Source organism: Mus pahari, chromosome 2, assembly GCF_900095145.1.
Source record: "Mus pahari chromosome 2, PAHARI_EIJ_v1.1, whole genome shotgun sequence".
Lineage (NCBI taxonomy): Eukaryota > Metazoa > Chordata > Mammalia > Rodentia > Muridae > Mus > Mus pahari.
In genome coordinates, this window is record NC_034591.1 from 108,985,234 (window position 1) to 108,997,589 (window position 12,356).

Here is a 12,356-nt window from a genome sequence, read left to right on the forward strand (position 1 = left end):
CTGGCCTCGAACTCAGAAATCCGCCTGCCTCTGCTTCCCGAATGCTGGTATTAAAGTCGTGCGCCACCACACCCGGCTAAGGCAACTCTTATAAGGACAACATTTAATTGGGGCTGGCTTACAGGTTCAGAGGTTCAGTCCATTATCATCAAGGCGGGAATATGACAGCATGCAGGCAGGCATGGTGCAGGCGGAGCTGAGAGTTCTACATCTTCATCTGGAGGCCACTAGCAGAATACTGACTTCCAAGCAGCTAGGACAAGGGTATTAAAGCCCAAACCCACAGTGACACACCTAATCCAACAAGGTTACTCTTCCTAATAGTGTCACTCCCTGGGCCAAGCATGTACAAACCATCACAGTTTGTCTTCCTGGTTTAGTATTTTAAATTTTTATTATTTTTATTATTCTGTGTATATGGGTGTTTTGCCTGCATGTTAAGTCTGTGTGCCTCATGTGTGCCTGGAGCCTGTGGAGACCAGGAGAGGTAATTGGATCCCCTGGAGCTGGAGTTACACATAGTTATGAGCTGGCATGTGGGTACAGGAACTCAATCCCAGGTCCATGGGAAGAGCAGCTGGGTATCTTCTGCTGAGCCAGCTTCCGGCCCGCCCACCCCACAACCTCACTTGGTTTTGGATGCACGTTTTCATGATTTTTTTTTTCTTTACAAAATAACATGGATAATACAAAATAAAGATGGATTTTGATCCACCCTCCCTCCTAGTCCTCCCAAGCATCTCCAGTCTCTCTGTGTCCTTTTCTATCACTATGGTAACTCGCCAAGTCCAACTAGTTCTTCCCGCTGGGATGTTGGCTGATGTTGGTGTGGTTTTGGACAGGTCTCAGGCAGGAGACCGTAGCTGCCGTGGGTTGATGAATGCAATGGCCGTGTCACATCTAGAAGATGGCATTTCACAGCACTCTTCCCCATCATCCTGTCCTTGGACTTTGTCTGTCCCCCCTTTTTATAGAGTACTCTGAGCCTTAGGAATAAGGGGTGGATGTAGATTTCTCACTTACAGCTGAATACTCAATCACCATTTAAACTCAGCACATTAACAGTTAGGAGTCTGAGCACTGTAGAGCAAAGCTCCTCTGACCTGGATTGAGGACAATATTCATTTAGATTTATAAATATGAATATTCAGAATGCTCTTTGGCAATGTGTCCATTTATCAAGGCAACAGTAGTGGGCTCCCTCCTAGGGCCTATCTAAAAAACACAAGTAGGCTTTTGACTAGGGATTACTGTGGCAGACGTGACTTCCCTGCTGTGGAAACCCAATCCAAAAATGGCTGGTTACTCCCCTATCCTTCATGCCATGATTGCACCAGTGCGAGCATCGTTCCTCAAAGGTCAGGATTGTAGCTTGCAATGTTTGTATCTGAATAATACCTTTGATGGCTTTTCTCCCCCAGCAGCCTCCGTAGAGCTATGGAAAGTTAGCCATCCAGGAAGAAGCTTTCAGGTCCATTCCAGCTTGGTTTCTTTACGCCTTGCAACCAAAGTGTTCCTGTGACTCTTGGTCATGCCAGGCTCTATGAACATAAGCTCTGTGGAGGCTGAAAGGACCAGCATTGGCATCTTGGTTTTGGTTGTACTATGTGTGGTGAGATGCGGAGAGCGTGGCCAGTTGATTCAGTCCGGTCATAGGTTCTGCTGGGTTTGGGAATAGTCTATCCTCCATCCTTGTCAACCTCATCTTCCTCCGTAGCTCATGTGTCTGTGAGTTCTCTCTTACATTCATTTCCAGTCTTCGTTTCCAGAAATCTCTGCAGGCAGTAGGGCCCTCCTCTCCTGATGCGTGCCTTCTCTGAGGCAGGGCATGTCTGGCTGCCTAGTGTTTTGTGGCAGCTCCACTCTACCTTGGGCCTGAGGCTGGGCTTGGACAGGTCCTTGCCCATTCTCTGGGCTAGTCAGCTTCTGTGTGCTGTCAGGGCACAGCACAGAGCCCTCTTCTCAGAGCCTTTGCCTGAGGGGTAAGTGGACTTCTAGCCTCCCCAGTGCTGAAACCTTATATTTGGCTTGCTCACTGCCGTTTCACAGGGCTCCCTCAGACCCCTCCCATGTGCTCTCACCGCCTGACAGACACCTAGAAGAGAGCTTGCCGGTTGGTTCCTATCCATAGTGTCTGTAGCTTCATTACCCTGAATTGTGTTACCAGCCCACACCTGACCTTCACAAAGTCAAGGACATTTCAGTTGCCTTCTTTCAAAAGAAAATAATCTTTTCTTTTCCCCATGTATTGTGTTCATATGCTTGAAGATCACAGAACAAGTAGCTCATGGAGTCAGTTCTTCTTTTCCTCCAAGTGGGTTCTAATTGAGTGAACTTAGGTCATCAGGCTTGGGAGCAAGTGCCCTTCCCCCCTTCCCCACCGAACCATCTCTTGCTGGCCCTCCATTCTTTTTTTTTTTTTTTCCCCCGAGACAGGGTTTCTCTGTATAGCCCTGGCTGTCCTGGAACTCACTCTGTAGACCAAGCTGGCCTCGAACTCAGAAATCCGCCTGCCTCTGCCTCCCGAGTGCTGGGATTAAAGGCGTGCGCCACCACGCCCGGCTGGCCCTCCATTCTTGTAACCTCCACCTGCCAGCCTCCCCTTCCTCCCACTGTGGCCAAGGGTGTGACCCATCCCTTCACCTTTTATCTCTGGGAGATCCCAGGCTAAAGAGCCCATGCTGCCTGCTGTTTCTAGGAGCTTGGGTTTTAGACTGGTCTTTTCTGAGCTGTTCTCCTCCTCTGACAGGGAAGCAATGTCCCCTTACAGAGGTAACCATCTCCTGCTCCTGCCCACAGGAAAACCTGCAGAAGCTGGTCCACATCGAGTACAGTGTGCGGGGCCAAGGAGACCTCCTCCAGCCAGGAAGGGTGAGTGCAGCCTGGGCAAGGACGAGGGCCAGCTTGACTCTGATAAGCCCATTGTTCAGCTGGGCTGGCCCCAGACGGCTCTGGCTGCAGGTGCTGTTTAGGAGGGGTGGGGGACATGGTGCACCACCCTGGAGCTTGTCTGCACCCCGCCTTCCATGATGCCCTCTCGGGGCAGTTAAAGAAACAGTGCCAATCAGTTCTGCTCACCGTAGCTGCCCTGGGGTAGCTCTCCAGTGAGGGAAGGAAAAAAAAAAAATGTACCCAGTGTTTTTAGTTCCAAGTTGTCAGGAAAGCAGACCTCAGAGTAGCTCTCGAAAGACAAGCCCCAAGAAAACAGCATAAAAATAGCATTCTTAACAAAACAGGGGCTGGGGTGGCACTCGAGAGTGGAGCGCATGCATAGCATGTGCAAGATCCTGGGTTCTCTGCCCAGAAAGGGAGGGGTGGGAGAGAGATTGATTGATTTTCGTTTTAGCTTCCAGATGGAAAACATACAACTCAGCTCAGAAAGCAGCTAAATGCGTGATCATTGCCAGTTGGAGTGAGGGAGGGAGCCACATCGGCAGGATGCTGCTAGTCTAGGAGTCCTTGACATCTCATATGTGGTTCTGACTGAGAGATGCTGAGCTCTGCAGTCCTCACTAAGCCTGTGTTTGTAGCCTTCAGAAGGATAGGGCTGAAGTGACTATCCACAGGTCCAGATGTTCAGCAGGCCTTCAGAGGACACGTTCTGAATGGACCCTTTGTAGTGCTGTTTAGGGAGGGAGTTGTAAGTGGGACTCACACTTGGTGGCTGGAACATTGTTGAGTCTGTGTGAGGACATTTCCAGAAGGCCGGACTGCCCAGCTTGGGTTCCTGGGCCAGGAGTCTCTATAAGCTGTCCCTGGGTACCCTGGCAGCCATGGTGACTGCTTCCTACAGACTTTGTCATTCCACCTCTGAGGTTGGCTTCTCTCCCCACAGGAGTTCCTGAAGGAGGGGACACTGATGAGGGTGAGAGGGAAAAGCCGCCACCCCCGCCACCTGTTCCTGGTAAGCACTAAAGATAAGGCAGGTCCCACCGTTAACTTTCTAGGGCCAGCATTTGGTGACAAACAGAGGAGCCAGGGCAGCCTTCAGGATGTAACGCTGAGCCTTCAAAACTAAACAAAACAAGACAAAACAAAACAAAACAAAACAACAACAACAAAAAAAACCCCACACTGCTTGTATGTTGTTTGAATGCTTGGGGGACAGGGAGTGTAGCTGTTATAAAGACTAGCTCATATGCCTACAATAATCAGTTCAAACCAGGGCTTTCTTCTGGCACTATAACTACACTCAGGCACTTCCTATGGTGTGTACCACAGCAGAGGGGTGAGGAAACCAGTTTGTCTAGGTTCCTCAGCAGATGGTCAAGACCCAGAGCGTAGCCAGGGTCCATCACTGTGCAGGTGAGCATACATGACACATCTGAGGACACAGACCCACACTTGGAACATTAGGGAGTATCCAAGACCTTTGGGTTAGCGATGTCAACCCAGAGTCTCATGCTATAAGTAGCTTCTTTGCTCCAATCAAGGACCCCAAGACACTAGACCTTCTGTGCTGCCTACCTCCAGAACAAGTGTCTCAGTCAGGATTTAAAGAGGAAAGGCAAGATCCACCTCCCAGTTCTGGAGGTACCAGTCCTTGATGGGGTGGCCCATGGCTTTGGGCCTATAGCCAGGTAGCACAACAAGGCAGTGCCATCCATCGTTCACCTCATGGCTAGGAAGCAAGAGACAGGAAGGGGAAGGGGTTGGGTTCCCACCGTCTCCTCAAGGTCGTGCTGCGATGACCTAACTTCCTCTCAGTAGGCCCTACCCTCTCAGGGTTCCATGTCTCCCAACAGTGCCATCCTGTGGACGAGGCTTTCAACACAGAGGCCATTAGGGAGCCCCCCCTCCCCAAGAGCCAAACTGGAGGCCTGCTGTTTTCTGAGTATCTCTGTTTCCCCATTCCTGTGCCCCTCACTGTCGTTCTGTGACTGTCAGTGGGGGGCTGCCTTCAGCGGCCTCCCCACACTGCCAGAACTTTATATAGCATGATGGTAGCACAGCTATGAGCTCTGTGCATCCAGCACTCACTGGGCCAACACCCCTGGGCTGGGACATGAGCACAGAGGCCGCTTACAGCTTTGTCCTCAGCCTTCAGAATGTAATGGGAGGGAAATACATAGACTAACAGCCACGAGTCTGGAGATGAAATAGAGGGGGGTCTTGGGAATAGACAGCCAGTGGAAGTGGAGGAGGGTCACGCATTGAAGCAAAAGCAGCACTGAAGCTATGCTCCAGGGTCGGCTGGTGTCCGCATTCCCTGAAGAGGCTGCCTCTATTAAACCCTGAAGCAAGGGAGGCTGTCTGCTTTCTTTTACTACCACGCGTGGCATCCCTGGGATTGAACCGAGGTCATCAATCTTGGCAGCAATTGTTCTTACTCGCTAGAGCAATTGCTTTTACCCGTCTCGCTGGCTCCCACTTCCCTTCATTTCTTTCGTTTTAAAGGCATGGTGTCACGATGTAGGCCTGGCTCTCCTCTCCAGTCCCCACTCCCTTTCTTAACTGCTTTGTTTGTAGAGTCCTATGTGGCAGCCTCAAGTTACATGCTGGTCTCTGTTGGCTCCTGTAAACCGTTGTATGATTACCACTTGGATCGGGATTGAGAGCATTTGCAACACTTCCAGAAAGCTCCACCAACGCTGGCAATCGGTCTTCCCCACTTCCAAGTGGCCCAGGCACTAAGTGGCCTGATTGCTATTGCTTTGGGTTGAACTTTCACATAAAGGCCGTGGACTGCACTTACAGTATCTGGCCTTCCCCCTCAGAATGCCTGTGACCCTCTCACACGGCTACGGTCTGGCAGCCTGCTCCTTTGGGTTGCTGTGTGGTATTTCACAGTCTGACTGGACCATGGTTCTTTATCCATCAACTGTAAAGGACATTTGGTTAGTTCTCCCTTTAGGACTGTTATACATAACGCTTCTCTGACACTTGGCGCCAGAGCATTGGCAGATGTGCCAAGTCCTCTTGAGCATCCCCGTGGGAGTATAATTGTCGTGATGGGGTCACAGTATGGCTTTGCTCCTTGCCGGGGTGTGCACCGAGGACTTCCAGTTGCCTGCTCCCCAGAGCCCAGGGACCTGCTATGTATAGAGCTTGCTGCAGCCTTCACGGCTAGGACTGGTGTGACTGTGCGCCTTCTCTGCAGATGAATGACACGCTCCTGTACACACATCCCCAGAAGGATGGGAAGTACCGGCTGAAGAGCTCACTGCCAGTGGCCAACATGAAGGTAGGGAGATAGTTAAAACCAGGTACCCTGGGGTAGGCGTGTCATCATGGGGGAGATGCCAGGGAGATGGATACAGCCTTGTTCCTCTCTATGGAGGACCAAGGCCCCAGGATACAGCGTTCAGTGAGCACTGCTGCAGGTTTAAGCATAGGGCTGCCCAGCTGCAAATAGGAATCAATAAAGTAGTCTCAGAGTGGATGGGGCATGGAGAAGAAAGGGTCATCCCAGAAGGAGGACAGTAAATGCAGAAACCGCTTGGAGGGAGCAAACAAACAGGTTTAGGTTACATCATTAAAACCCTCCCACCATCTGAAGGACAGCTCAGCGGTATGAATCAGTGCCGAGCCCACATCAGCGCCTGCCTCTAGAACCTTCCTGTCTTCCCAATCAGAAACTGTTCCCATTAAACACTGAGCCCCATTCATTCTGTCTCTATGAATGACCTCATGTGACTAGAGTTCCAGCATTTGTCTTCTTGGAGCTGACTGGCTTCACTTAGCATTGTGTTCAAGGTTTCTGTGTAGAAGCTTGGTCAATCTCCTTCCTTTTCTGGGTACCCATATCTGCCCCCCCCCGCGCCGTTTCTGTGTCTCTCTCTCTCTCTCTCTCTCTCTCTCTCTCTCTATCTATCTCTCTCTCTCTCTCTCTCTGTGCATATTCTCTGTCTGTCCACCACTGAACACTTCTCAGCTGTCGCATGTGTGGACTAGCGTGGTTTATCTTGGTCTCAAAAATGAGGGTGTGTGGGCACAGTTGGGGAATTCTTGGGCTGGAGAACATTCTGGAATGTTGTTTCGGATGCCATCTGAGGATGGTGCCTGAGAAGGGGATGCTGAGAAGAGAAGGCAGGACAGCTGGGAATGAACGCATCCATGCTGGTCAGAACCCTGTCCAGCCACTAGCAGCCCCTAGCAGCGGGCAAAGCTGTCTGCGCTCCTCCCCCTCCCACTCTTCCCCCTCCCACCCTGAGCAGATGCCGTTGGTTTCCCTGGCAGGTCAGCCGCCCTGTGATGGACAAAGTGCCCTATGCTCTGAAGATTGAAACTCCTGAGTCTTGCCTGACACTGTCTGCAAGGTATGAGGAGCTGTACTCCAGCTGCAGTGCCCTCTGCTGGCCACCATGGGCACTGCATGTGCATACTTCACGTACATACACACGGGCATAACATACATAAACATATGTCTTTTAAAATGAAGATAAAGTCAAGAATTGAGAAAAATACCTGAAGTCATCATCTGACCTCCTCACTCATATCTATGTGTATGCAACACACACACACAGACACACCGACATGGACATGCATGCACACATGTACACATTCGTGTGTGCAAATAGAAAGCACTAACTAAAAGAAAAAAAGAAAAGAACTCCTGAGGTTTGGGGCTTATCTCAGTGGTAGCGTGTCTGGCTGACATACTTAAGGTCCTGGTTCAGGCTTCAGCAGCACAAAAACCAAACATAAATGCCAGCTCCTATGCCCAGAGGTCTGTAGGCCCTATGAAAGCATCTCATCAAGAAATGTTACAGACGATTGGCTCAGCATGAGGTTCTCAGGTGACTCAGATGTGTCGTGTGCTCAGTGGGCTGTCAGCCTTGGCACTCGAGACAGGACAAAAGGGAAGTGATGAGTGGCTGCCCATCTCTGACCATTCTGTCTTTGGGGGAGGGTCTCTGTAGGTGGAAGGATGTTGTACTTGCAACAACATGAGCCAGTTGTCTGATAAACAAAATATACTTCTCCCAGGCTAGGAGCTAGGAAATGCAAGACCAAGGTGCCGGTCGATTGGGGTCTGGGGAGAGCCCCATGTCTGTAGATGGTACCTGTTTTCTGCAATATAGAAGAGACAAAGCGGGTCCCACAAGGGAGAGGGAAGACTTCCTAGAGGAAGTGATTCCTGGGATAGATCCACCGTCTTTCCTTCTTCCTGGTGCAATCAGCGGCCTTGCCGCTCACTGTGTAGCTCCTGTGTGCCCAGCCACGACAGGATGGTGACAGACTACACTGATTGTCTACTCCTGACTAAGGTCCTGCTACCTGTCTGTCCTATGGCCTGGAGTACCAGCTCCCATTGATCTATCTGCCCACTGGAAGAGGGTTATACATTCCCTTTAAACAGTGTGACCTTGGTTGCCTACCTTACCACAGGCCAAAGTGGCGCCTTCTCCCTGCCCAGGCTTTTCTGGGACGTTCCAGTGCAGGGCGAGGGCGACACCTAGTGGGCACTGAGAATATCCACCCAGCTTCCTCCTGGGTGGCCCTGGGTGGCTTTTTGGGCAGAGAGAGGCTTGGACATTGGGGCTCAACTCGGGCTCAGAGGCTGCTGAGCAAGGACTTACAGCAAGAGAGAGGGTGCCAAGCAGAGCCATGGCACCGCGGCTCACCAAGTCTGTGCCGACAGCTCCTGCGCCGAGCGGGACGAGTGGCACTACTGTCTGAGCAGAGCCCTTCCGGAGGACTACAAGACTCAGGCCCTGGCTGCCTTCCACCACAGTGTGGAGGTGAGTGGGGACCGCCCCAGGGTTCCTAGTGTGGGTCCTGCCATATCCTCCTCACAGAAAGAGGACAAGTTCCTCCTGCCCTCGGGGCCCTGGCAACGCCCTCATCGTCCCGCCTACCATGCTCCTGTTAGAGCATGGCACCACAGTTCAACCCAGGAGCCTGCCTCACAGTCTGGCAAGCAGACCAGGAGAGTTGACTCAGAATTAGGGAGAAAGGGGCTGCACTTTCCCAGCTCCCCCTCGGGCTCTCTCCTGACTGTGGTTGCTGGCTGCTGCAGATCCGGGAGAGGCTGGGGATCAGCCTCGGTGAGAGGCTCCCCACCCTGGTGCCTGTCACTCATGCCATGATGTGCATGAACTGCGGCTGTGACTTCTCGCTCACCGTGAGGCGCCACCACTGCCATGCCTGCGGCAAGGTGAGTGACCAGCTGGGGTGAGGGTGTGCTCGGGGAGGGGAGGGGGAACATGTTCCTGCTTGTGGAGCTCAGGGGGCCAGAGGAAGATGAGTTCAAGGCCAGCCTGAAAGGTAGAGCGTCTTCCTGCCACTGTCACTGAGATCCACTGATCATGGCATTCCCAGGCCCTTCTGCCAACACCGCACCATGTTAAGAACATGGGAGCACTCACTATTATGGTCACTGGAGGGGAGTGTTATCTTATGGTTATGAGCACCGCTCTTCAGAAAAGCAGGCACTTGCTCAGAGACGTTCTACAGCCCAGGCTGGAAGAGCAGAGGCCCGAGTGGCACAGAGCAGCTAGGATCCTGGGGCTCCCTGGAGGAGGTGAGGGCTGGGCTAAACTGAGAGGGTGACTGACAGCTTACATGTGTGTTCTCAACATGGCGTCAGATTGTGTGCCGGAACTGCTCTCGAAACAAGTACCCACTGAAGTGCCTCAAGAACCGGATGGCCAAGGTCTGTGATGGCTGCTTCCGGGAGCTGAAACTGAGGAATGGGCCTGTCCCAGGCCCCATGAGAGGTAACTTTACAAGGCCCTTGCCTTCTTTCAGGCCTGATGGCTTCTCCCCAAGTTCTCATGACTCCTCTATGGCCCAGGTTCCTGCTTGAATCTGCTTTCTCCAGAAGAGAGGGGAGGTTTTGCATAAAGGCAGCCCCTGGGGAGGCCAAGGCTCAAGACCTGGGTTCCATGGGAACCTGACAGCTGCCCTATCCCTATGAAGGCAGGGCTGCTGTGGCTGTCTGCCATGGATGGTTCTTTGGGGGTATTCGATATTTGTCTACATGGTTATATGCATGTGGGTGCAGGTATCCCTGAATGCCAGAATAAAGTCTCAGATCCCCTGGAGTTACAGGCATCTGTGATCCACCTGACATGGGTGCTGGGAACCACACTCAGGTCCACTACAAGAGCAGATATGTTCTTAACTGCTGAGCCATCTCCCCAGCTCTCCATAGGGCTTCCAGGAGCATTCCAGGAGTCTGCTGTCTTTGGAAATCTGTGGCATGTTTGGGAGGCTTCTTGGGAGGGGCTTGTGAGTCAGGGAAGGAGAGAGAGAGAGTCCCCTCAAAGCTGAATTGACCCCTGAGACTTGGTACTTAAGTGACAAGCTGTGCCCAGAAGTATCAGGCCGGAGAGACAGCAGATGTATCTTGGTCCTTCTTGAAGCCACACCGAGGTCCTCAGGGGAGGCATAGCCCCACTGGTGGATCAAGGACAACTGTTTAATATCCTGGGAGAATGGCCCCTGTGCCCCAAAGCCTCTGCTCAGCATCAGCAGGGAGGGGCATGCCAGCCATCCTGGGCCCATCTCCTCCCACCCACACCCCTATAAGCCTTGGAGGGACTTGAGCCAGCATTCCAGACAACTCTTCCCCCGGCTTCTCACCTCTGCAGAGCGTCCGGTCAGCATGAGCTTCCCACTGTCCTCGTCCCGTTTCTCCTCGGGCAGCGCCTTGTCCTCTGTCTTCCAGAGTATTAGCCCCTCAACTTTCAAGAAGCAGAAAAAAGTCCCTTCGGCTCTGACCGAGGTAAGGTGTACATGGGTGACAGTGGCTTGGGAGGCTCCTGTCCTCTGGAGGCAGGCTCACATCCTCCTGGACAAAGAGAACTCATCCCTGAAATAACTCAATAGGGAGCCCAGGTAGTGCCATCGCTGAGAATAACCCTGTCTTCAGAAGACACCTGTGGGCTGCAGAGGAGCTGGAGAGGCATCTTGTGTCCCCCCTTGGCTTTCTTTCTCCTTTTTTCTTTTTCCTTCCCCATACTGTAGAATTAGTGCCCACGGGGCCTGCTCAGGTGAGCTGCCATCACAGTTAATTGTCCCGTGTCAGCATTTGTGAGCCCCACGTGTTCCTGGGCTGCAGGGAGGGGACAGCACAGGTGCTGAGCTTCCCTGAGACTGACTGTGCATGGAGCCTCAAAATTGGCTGTGCACAAGTCCATCATGCAGGTAGGGCCCTGAGCAATGTGCGCCCATGAGGAGAGCCTTTGGAGCCAAGAGGCATGGCCAGCTGCATCCAAGTCCCCATTAACAGGCCTCATGAAGCAGTGGGTGTGTGAAGATGCCTAGGGAGTGAAGATTGGTGGATGAGTGCTGTTTCAACCATTAACTTATTCCATTTGCCTACTGAAGACCTTGGAAATACGACTAGGGCATAGCTTGGTGGGAAAGTGCCTACCTCTACGACTAGAATTCCTGTCAAGGAATGTTCACAATACAGAGCTGTGTTCACTAATCCCGGTTTACTCCTGCCAGCTCCTTGGTCCAGTGGAGGAAATGAGCATCCCACAGCTCCACGCCCAGCACCCTCTCCCATTGCTGGGGCTCTGCCTCCGCAGCTTTGCTTCCCAGGGGAAAGGGGAGGAAACCTGTGTGCTGAGTATCTAAGCTCCCAGGAGGTTGCAGAATCAGATCCATGGAGGTGCTCCATCAGGGCACGAGGGGCCAGAGGCCAGGCAAGAATTAGGGGGTCCTCATGGCCTTGTGCCAGGACAAAATCAACCCCGGTTTCCTTTCCAGCCTGAGCTGGTTGTAGATTCTAGGCTCCAAACCCTGAGTGTTTGCTCAGAGTCCCAAGTGTTATCCTCCTTTAAGCTGAAGGGGGCTGAACTTCAGGAAGTCCCCTGTTCCTCAGGCCTCAGTTCCCATCCATAAGACGAGAAAGTCAGAGGAAATTATCCCTGAACTTGGCCATGTTGCTTTCTAGTGTACTCACTCTTAAGTCAGGCAATGCGTCTGTCTGTCAGGATGTCTCATGACTTGTAAAAAAATGGAGGCCCTCAGGAGGTTAGTAAATGATGATGATGTCCATAGCTACTGCTGGAGCCTGGTGAGAACCCCGAAATCCCTCCAAGCCAAACTGGGAGGGCGGTCTCTTTTGTTATCTTTGCTTTCTGGTGCTTGTGGTGAAACCCAGGGCCTCACAGATGCTCACACAGTGTGCCAGACCTCCAATCAGTGTTTAGCCACTGCCAGAGCCTGTGCAGCAGAATGTCACCTAAAAACTGGCAGCAGTATGACACAGTAGGGCTGCATCTACTCCACCAGTCAGGAGCCCCCTCCCCACTATACCTGTTAGGTAATAGGTACAAGATTCCTTCTTAAGTGCAAGATGTTCTAAGCTAAGGTTAAATCCATCTTGCAGTCTGGGGTGTGTGTGTGTGTGTGTGTGTGTGTGTGTGTGTGTGTGTGTGTGTGTGTGTGTGAGAGAG

At 52.1% G+C, this 12,356-nt stretch overlaps 1 protein-coding gene across 1 annotated transcript in view; it reads left to right on the top strand.

The window, feature by feature from the left end:
- The window catches only part of Fgd5 (FYVE, RhoGEF and PH domain containing 5), a 98,891-nt gene that overhangs the window by 81,346 nt on the left and 5,189 nt on the right, over window positions 1-12,356 (top strand). Inside the window, exons 11-18 of the mRNA XM_021190282.2 lie at window positions 2,800-2,871; window positions 3,836-3,904; window positions 6,101-6,184; window positions 7,180-7,259; window positions 8,585-8,684; window positions 8,963-9,100; window positions 9,533-9,662; window positions 10,539-10,672. Coding sequence (XP_021045941.1) covers window positions 2,800-2,871; window positions 3,836-3,904; window positions 6,101-6,184; window positions 7,180-7,259; window positions 8,585-8,684; window positions 8,963-9,100; window positions 9,533-9,662; window positions 10,539-10,672 — 807 coding nt within the window. The remainder of the gene's footprint in view (window positions 1-2,799; window positions 2,872-3,835; window positions 3,905-6,100; window positions 6,185-7,179; window positions 7,260-8,584; window positions 8,685-8,962; window positions 9,101-9,532; window positions 9,663-10,538; window positions 10,673-12,356) is intronic.